Genomic DNA, 8,719 nt, shown 5'->3' on the forward strand with positions numbered 1-8,719 from the left:
CGTTTGGGCGGTGTTATGCAAATCTTCCCACACAGTGACGTAGATATGTGGGGGCATGTTTAAACGAGGCGTTTTAGGAGGGCGTGGACGAGTATTAACTTTTAAATAGAATATATCTTTGGGTTTGAGACTTTAGTCTTTGCAACTTTAGGGATCTTATCTATTCACGAACAGCTTGTAACACTCCAAAGAGAAAGGAAAACTTGAAATCGCTCAGTATTAATGTGAATAAATCACACCAGATATGACACGAACTGTGTTGAATGTTCTCTACAGTCCAGTGTGTTAACATGAAACAAAGAGCTCCCGAGCTGTCTTACCTTATCTGGCAGTGTGGTCAGATCCATGCGCACTACCTCAGTCGAGCCAAACTTGGAGGCTTTGAACCTGCGAATGATGTCCTGGAGAGTCGCAGCCACCACAAAATACTCCTGCTTCAGACGCAACTCTTTCCCCTCAAAGAACTGGCATATACAAACAGGAGGATCTGTCTACATTTAGGCTCCAAGAGTCATGAGTTTTGTTTCTTAATATGAATCACTTGAGTGGACTTGAGTTGCACTCACATTGTCATTAGGGTAAAGCACACGGGAGATGTTCTCAGCTAGATTCTTGTCCAGAACGGCCTGGATGTAACCACCAACATTAACTGTTTAGGGAAACAGAAATTCTGTTATAAGATCTAAGGCTTAAAGACACAGTTTGTACTTCCATTCAACAGATTTTTATTAATAAATTACATTTACATGTAATACTAGATATTTACAGAATGATAAATGAATGATGTTAAATGTTAAAATGTCTGACGATCATTCATTGATTGATTGGAGAAAACTCACAGTCTTTGAGGTGGAATTCACATGGAGCTTTGGCAGACCAGAGCCTCATTGTGTTAACAATGTTGTTTCTGTATCCTGGGACAGGTGTGTCATAGGGAAGGGCAAGGATGACCTGGTGAGTCAAACAGGTACAGATGTAATGGGAAAACGTACAGATACAGTACATATGAAAAAATGACACCATTTGGGTCTTGCTTTGCATATTGGTAGTTCTGCTTTAGGCTCTACTGACCTTCCTGATGTAGACTATTGTTCAAAAGATACGTTTTTTTCATGTTTTTGAAAGAAGGCTTCATTTATTTGATCAGAAAATACAATAAAAACAGTAATATTGCAAAATATTATTACAATTTAAAAGAACTGTTTTCTCTTTTAATATATTTTGAAATGTAATGTATTCCTGTGATGGCAAAGCTGAATTTTCAGCAGCCATTACTCCAGTCTTCAGAGTCACATAATCCTTCAGAAATCATTTTAATATGATAAACTGATGGCTTCTTATTATTATTATTTTATATTACTATTCATATGAAAACAGTTGTGTTGCTTAATATTTTTGTGGAAACAAAGATATATTTTTTTCAGGATTCTTTGATGAATAGAAAGTTCAAAAGAACTGCATTTGTTTGAAATATAAATCTTTTGTAATTATAAATGTCTTTATTATCAGTTTCTATGCTGTCTCTATGCTGAATAAAAGTATGAATGTCTTTAAAAAAAAAATCTTACTGACCCCAAACTTGAATGGTCATGTACAAGTAAAAAATAGATTGTATTTCAAAATGTGAATAAAGGCATTTCCATACCAAATAAATGTAGATACATGGTTTCTTTGCTCTCACCTGTGTGTCCACCCATTTCACTCCATCAGGGTTGTGCTCCACTCGACCATAGAAATGCACAGGACGCATGTATTCAGGCCGGGCTTTTTCCCAAGGATTGCCATAACGCAGCCAATCATCCGCTTCCTCCACCTGCCAGATAATGTCAGTCATTTACTGAGAGCCAAATGCACCAAGAGAGGTGAAAAACATTTCACTGAGATACTGTTGCAAGTATGTTTTACCTGCCAGCCATTCACAACTTTCTGATTAAAGATTCCAAACTCATATCGGATTCCATATCCATATGCTGCCAGGCCCAAGGTTGCCATGGAGTCCAGGAAACAAGCTGCAGAAAAAGAAAATAAAGTGAATTAAAGCACCATCCCATAAACACAAGCCCTCTATTAATCTTATGATCAGCACATTTAAAGAGACTAAGTTCACCTGCCAGTCGACCAAGGCCTCCGTTGCCTAGGCCAGCATCCTCCTCCATGTCCTGCAGCTCCTCCATATCCAGACCCAGCTGAGAAGAAACAGAATATGAGAGCAAGAAGAAACTAAAGAAGGTATGTAACCTCTGAGAGCACGAAGCATGCTCTGTTGCCTGGTCTCATCTTTTATCAAACACATATTTGTAGGTATTCTCAGCATAGCAGTGTACATCTAGAATGATTCATATCCTAATTGGAATTAAAGAACCAGTAGCAACTGATCCAAGATTAGCAGTATTACAATGCATGTACACACAGCTCTAGATCATCCATAAGCTCTTTATTTATAGCTCCTTATTTATTATTATGGTATCACTGGTGATGATGGTGACTGATAATGACCTCTTTCTTTATACAAAATTTAATTTTTTTAAAGGTAAAGCATTGATGTGAATGGAATACTAACAGATAATGTTCCCAATGTATTAAAGATCTCCTCTATTTAGACAAATTAATAGTTCCAACCCAAACACACACCACTGGCTGAGTCAACGTTGTTATGTAGAACCCAGTATAGGGCCATTCAGAAAGACTGCAATTCCTGCCTGTGCCGCTAGGGGCGCAGAAATTACACACAATTCATTCACTTTGTTATAGATACTGCAACTGCATAGATCAGTGGTTCTCAATTCCGATTATGGCTAGAAGGGATACAGCAAAAACTGGAAGCTAACAATAAATTGAATTTTCTACCTATTAGATTGTGTTTTATTAACGTCTACACCAATCCCAACCCTAAACCTGCCCCTTACAATAATGCAAAAATAGTAATTATTTTTGTACAGTGTGAGAAAAATTACGCTATATTGATGTGCGCATGTCCAGTAGTTTTTGCTGTATGCCATCTAGCCTTAACCCTCAATTCCAGTCCTCGCGTGCCACCGCTCTGCATATTATGCATGTGTCTCTTATTTAACACACCTGATTCATATAGCCAGCTCGTTAGAAGAGAGCTCCATGCATGAACTGTGTTGTGATTGACATGGTCCCTACACAGTGTTCTTTGCTCCCTACTCCCTGAGCACGGGAAACCCGTGATGTACGGATGTCCACTTTGCAAGGCACTTACGGTTGAATAGAACAAACGTCTGAAGCAATAAGAGATACATACAAAATGTGCAGAGTGGTGGTGAGGATTGGAATTGAGAACCACTGGCATAGATGACACATGCTTTTAGGCTAAAACCCAGAAACAAGTTATTATTTTAGCACTTCTGGTTCCACTGTCCTAAATTCAAAGGATTCTTTTATGGGTTTTTGCTGTGCTTGAAATATTTTCATGTTCTATTCTATGACATAAACTACATCAGTAATACCCCTTGTGATCAAACTTTCAGGAAATGTTATTAAAATAAAGACTGAAAAAGTTGTTGGAAGCTTAGTGGTGGTGCCGCTGACGTCATGCAACCGTGGTGTAGTTTGTTTTTTTAGCCTACGTTTACTGTTTTACTTCTGGCAATTGTATTTAGGTGTTCATTTGTGAAGATTATCATGATGTACAAAACATGTAAGAATCATACATTTCTGTTGGCCACAGAAATACCTACTGTAATTATTCAAAAGCTAATGGAAAAATCCTCTCCTAACTTGCAGGTTGGCATACAGAAATACTTCATCACTGCAGCACTCAATTTGCTATTAGTGTTCAGTTGTACATATCTCCTCTCACCTGATAGATGGCCTCGTCACAGGCATTCTCCAAAGCTAAGTTTACCATGGTGTTTTGAAGGGTCCGCCCCATGTAGAATTCCAGAGAGAGATAGTACACACGCTAGAGGTGAGACAAAGAAGGAGAAAGGTGAAAAAAGTAAAGATAATAACATTTTAAAAAGAGCATTTTTTATTTTAAAAAATGTTTTTATATTTAACACCAACAGCTGAGCGCCATTTAGAGCAACAGTGAAGTAGGAGCCATGAAAGCCCTTGCTGCTGAGCAGACTAGCCTATCTAGTGACAAGCATTATTGTGACAGGTGCACAACACAAGCCTAATCTGTAATGGACGTCTGAGACCTCACTGACCGCCACTGCAAAACATTCAATCATTGTACGTCGCACAATGACAACTATCATGGAGGATTTGCTAGTGCACAAAAAAATGGCTTGTAATATTTAGCCTCTTGTCTATAAATGACAACAAAGGTTAGGACAGAAGAATTTTTGTGTACTGTGTCTCTGACACGTAGCTCATGTAAAAATAGCACCATTAGCTGTCAACATTTAAGGTTAAACACTCCGTCGGGATGCCAGACAAATTCCAAATACAAAGAAAGAGTATCCTACCCTTCGATTATTATTATTATTATTATTATTATTATTTTGTTTACTTTAAGACTGAAAGTGTTTTAGCTCTTTATTTTAGAATTAAAAAAGAAAAGAAAATAGAATTTTACATTTCCTGTAGGAATTATGAGTACTTGCAAAGTAGGTAAACTCAAGTTTTAGGATTACTTATGCATGTTGGAGTAAAATACTGTCAGTAGTTAACCACTTATAATACAAGTTGCTAATGAGGTCTATAATTATAGTCTAATACATATATAAAGTATATAAACTAGCTTCATTGTGGCAACACCAGACCTTCTCTTTCCGGTTTTAGGACTGAACCAATCACAATTCTGTATGAAAATAAACACAAGAAAGAAAACCAATCACAATAATGCATGCAAGAATTATGATGACATTATGATGACAACAACATATTCAATCAGTAGAAGATTTTTAAACTTAAATCTAAACGTGTAACGTTAATAAAAAATAAAAACCGTATCAACTGCTGAAATTATGTAGAAAACATGTTTTTGCTGAATTTTTTGTAAATTCAGCGGTTCAGTGCAGCAATTTCACCGATGTTTCCAATTGGGCATAAGAGAAATTAAACTGTTAGGTCTACTTGTTTTAACCAAGATGTGCATATATTAATTTATTTTTCGAACTCGCACGCTCGACAATTATTCAATAACAATTTGACCTGTTGATACAGTTGTCAAGGGCACACAGTAAAGCTCTTCCAATACATTCGTGTCAATTGATCTGCAGGACATTGAATGCAGGCATGAAGTCATGCAATTGTTAAAAAAAAAAAGCATTGCTATCTGCCGAACCATTAGTTTTAAGCGGCATTTCCTGATGCAATATAAATACCACAGTATTACACTTGCAAGAAAAATAGAAATGTTTCTTTTTTTATTTTGCAGTGTTGCGGCTCTAGGCTACTGCGCAACATTATGTCCCCGGTTGTGTGATTCGCCCCTCCTCCCGTCTGTCAGTGGTGTACGTGCGGCCCCGGACTGTAGGATGAAACTGCGGCATTTGACTTTCTTACTTTCGGGTCTTTCTCGTAGTAATGCTGCTGCGTCCGAATCCATCTTCCCACCAAATGGTCGCGGACGGTGTGCGCCAGGGCGAAGTAGTAGTCGCGCTTCGTTGCAACATTTCGGTCCTTAACCAAAGTGAAGTGCAGATGGCGATTAAAATTGATCTTGAGGTCTGCGACGTTTTCAACCCCGGCGAGACCTCGCACGGAAATTTGCTTCCTCTTCTCTTGGTCCGTTAGTGGCTTGGACATCTTGTAGATTGCTATATAATAGTAGGTTTCGTGCACCAGGGATATTAGTCTACGTGACGCCTCCTGTCCTGCGTGTGTTGCGACGCGCGTCACCGTGATCTCCAGCAGATGCTTCAGGGTCACGCGCGCTCCCCTCTATACATGGCTACCAGTGTTGGGGAAAGTTACTTTTAAAAGTAATGCATTACAATATTGCGTTACTCCCTTAAAAAGGGTAACTAATTGCGTTACTTAGTTACTTTTTATTAACTAAATAAATTTCTGTTTTTGGCACATGTAAAGGCCCTTTCACACCAAAAGTGAAGAATACGCCTCAGCCATTCTGGATTGCATGAAGCATAGAATGCAGGAGAAGAAAGTTCAACACTCTTCAGCAATGAAAAAAAAAAGAAAGAAAAACAAATGTCATGTTTATTTTAAGTCATTTTTGCTTATTAATATGTCTGAATTGGATCATCGAAGGTCGGCAGCAAGGATATTGATTAATAAAATGGGATTAAATGCATAAAAGATGCATTTGTGTTATTTAATACATTTAATTAGTGCAGGTTTGCATTGCACCGTTTTCATTCATTTTGAGGAATACTGAATCTGTTTTTGTGCAGGTGAGATGAGTAAATGCATGTTCACATTTAGTCTAGAACTACAGTAACATCATGTTCACACAGCGCCTCTGCACTTACTCCCGATTTCTCTCAACATGGCAACACCAGAGTCAGTCAATGAATGGGAAAACAAAGTAACTGGAGTTAATTATTTGAAAAAGTAACTCAGATATTTTATTGTAAATTAAATAGTAATGCGTTACTTTACTAGTTACTTGGGGGAAAGTAATCTGATTACGTAACTCGCGTTACTTGTCTGCTAAATGCATAAATTAAATTAATTAATTGTAATGCGTTACCCCCAACACTAATGGCTACTATATATTTACAGGCTGGACGGGTAATAATAAATTCAGGCAAGGCAAGTTTATTTATATAGCAATATAGAACAGAACAGAAAATATACAGAACACAAATCGCCTTTGCGCGTGGAGGTAACCATAGCAACAACCGCTAGATCTACAGACATTAAAAACTGGTTAGTTATTGGTTTAGTTGATAGACGTTAATGGAGTAGGGGTCCCAGAAGACAGTTGCGCGACTGCGTACACAAACGAATGTATTCTTACAGAAAGTTGACCACTCTGAAAGCAAAGGCACTGAATAATTCGCACACTGCTAACCGAGATGACAGAAAAAAACTACAAGAAAAAGTCTCACTTAATGCTCTCACAAAATCTTAACCTTAAAAACGTTCTAACATTTATATGCTATAACAATGCAGCATTTGCACACTGATCTCCCGGAATGAACCAACTTGATGTCAATGTCCAGCAAAAATGCAGTCCCTTGAGCCACCATTTAACTGCACGCTCTTGTTATTATGGCCTATTTGCTTTTTCAGCTGCAATCCAATTTCTCAGACTGCACTTCTACCTCTTATACCCTGTGCACAACAGGCGTATCGATTTTGTCAAAGTAAATTGAAGCCACAACTTCTTCAAATGAAGTTAAAGCATCCATTCTTTTATTTAGCAGCAAGACAACAAAAATAACACAACTAGTGTGTTTTAAGCACTAGGTGTTAAGCACACAAAAAAAACAAGTTTATATTTGAAAGTTTAAATGTCTTGGAAGGAAAAAAACCCCTTACCATTAATTACCAAATTCGAGTTAAGATGGTTAATACTAAGCAGAAAGACTTGATGTTAGTACAACAAATGTGAGAGATGACAATTCAACACCATGCCAACTTTTATTTAGTTGAATGCTTCATTACAAAAATATTGAAATACATTTGGAAGGCAATTAATGAAAAGTTCTTTTAAATAAAAACAATTTAGGGAGGGATGGGATACAAGGCGAGCACAAAAATTATACGGACCACCTAATAGAGTAAGCCAATCATCTACAACATCTTGAAGACATAAATGCCTTGTACTATGCAGCAACAAATGCACAGTTGGTTAAGAGTGTAAATGGTTGTTTATACACCTGGGGCCGGTTGCATAAACTGTTTAGACTAGTCTTAAAAAGTTAGTCACCAAATAGTTTTTCTTCAAAGCTGGTCATAACTTTTTTAATTAAGTTATGGAAAGGTAGATTGGTCTTATTTGTACTGGAAAAGTAAGACTGATTACCCCTTGGCAACTGCTAGTTGGTCAAACTAGTTCTTAAGACACAGTCTTAACATGGTGGCTATAGTTTTTCTTCAAAGCTGGTCATAACTTTTTTAATTAAGTTATGGAAAGGTAGATTGGTCTTATTTGTACTGGAAAAGTAAGACTGATTACCCCTTGGCAACTGCTAGTTGGTCAAACTAGTTCTTAAGACACAGTCTTAACATGGTGGCTAAGTTTATGCAACTGGCCCCTGTTGGAATGTTGCTAACTGAATCTTAAGCAGATGTCATTTTTACTAACTGGAGAGGGGTTAAAAAAAAAAAAACATGAAAGCAGGCTGGCAGAAACAAAAACAAACACATTCCCTGCACATCAACATGTTCAACAAATACTCAACCAACAGAAGAAATACTACAGTTAAAAATCATTAACAATTGAAGCAAATTTACAAAATTAACCACACCGTCTGTCCCTCTCACTAACTCGATTTCTGTGTCCAAGCATGGGAAACAAATCTGAACAGAGGCCATCAAAAAAATAAACCTTTAGCAACTAATCACATCAAGCTGTTAAATGAACAGAACTAGGTACAGTTCTGTGATGTATATTTTAGGCATCACTGCATGGTCACAGGCCCATAGAGACTAAACAGAGCCTTTAACTCTGGGGCGGAGGCGGTGGAGGCGCAGGGGGCATCCCGTAAGGTGGCATACCGGGAATCCCCATCATGGTCACAAAGTTAGGGTCCATGGGTGGGGGTGGGGGAGGAGGTGCGTACATCATGCCTGCTGAGCCAGGTGGAGGGGGTGGGGGAGGAGGGGGCGCACCAGG

The 8,719-nt window shown here is 38.0% G+C and overlaps 2 protein-coding genes across 3 annotated transcripts in view; both read right to left on the reverse strand.

Moving 5' to 3' along the window:
- LOC107753953 (glycogen phosphorylase, muscle form-like) overlaps nucleotides 1-5,854 on the reverse strand; it is a 14,020-nt gene extending 8,166 nt beyond the window's left edge. Inside the window, exons 1-9 of one of the 2 annotated variants that reach the window (XM_016570241.1) lie at nucleotides 5,479-5,515; nucleotides 4,734-4,771; nucleotides 3,824-3,925; nucleotides 2,108-2,186; nucleotides 1,906-2,009; nucleotides 1,682-1,813; nucleotides 840-951; nucleotides 567-649; nucleotides 321-464 (exon numbers count right to left, since the gene is read on the reverse strand). In XM_016570241.1, coding sequence (XP_016425727.1) covers nucleotides 321-464; nucleotides 567-649; nucleotides 840-951; nucleotides 1,682-1,813; nucleotides 1,906-2,009; nucleotides 2,108-2,186; nucleotides 3,824-3,895 — 726 coding nt within the window. In that variant the 5' untranslated portion in view covers nucleotides 3,896-3,925; nucleotides 4,734-4,771; nucleotides 5,479-5,515. Of the gene's footprint in view, nucleotides 1-320; nucleotides 465-566; nucleotides 650-839; nucleotides 952-1,681; nucleotides 1,814-1,905; nucleotides 2,010-2,107; nucleotides 2,187-3,823; nucleotides 3,926-4,733; nucleotides 4,772-5,478 lie in introns of both variants that reach the window. The other variant, XM_016570240.1, reaches the window with a different exon arrangement.
- A 2,284-nt stretch (nucleotides 5,855-8,138) lies between these two features.
- The window catches only part of LOC107753954 (splicing factor 1-like), an 11,022-nt gene continuing 10,441 nt past the window's right edge, over nucleotides 8,139-8,719 (reverse strand). The window contains exon 13 of the mRNA XM_016570242.1: nucleotides 8,139-8,715. Within this exon, the coding sequence (XP_016425728.1) occupies nucleotides 8,546-8,715 (170 nt within the window). The 3' untranslated portion in view covers nucleotides 8,139-8,545. The remainder of the gene's footprint in view (nucleotides 8,716-8,719) is intronic.

Source organism: Sinocyclocheilus rhinocerous, unplaced genomic scaffold (genome assembly GCF_001515625.1).
Source record: "Sinocyclocheilus rhinocerous isolate Xijiao unplaced genomic scaffold, SAMN03320098_v1.1 scaffold831, whole genome shotgun sequence".
In the NCBI taxonomy this organism is placed as follows: Eukaryota; Metazoa; Chordata; class Actinopteri; order Cypriniformes; family Cyprinidae; genus Sinocyclocheilus; species Sinocyclocheilus rhinocerous.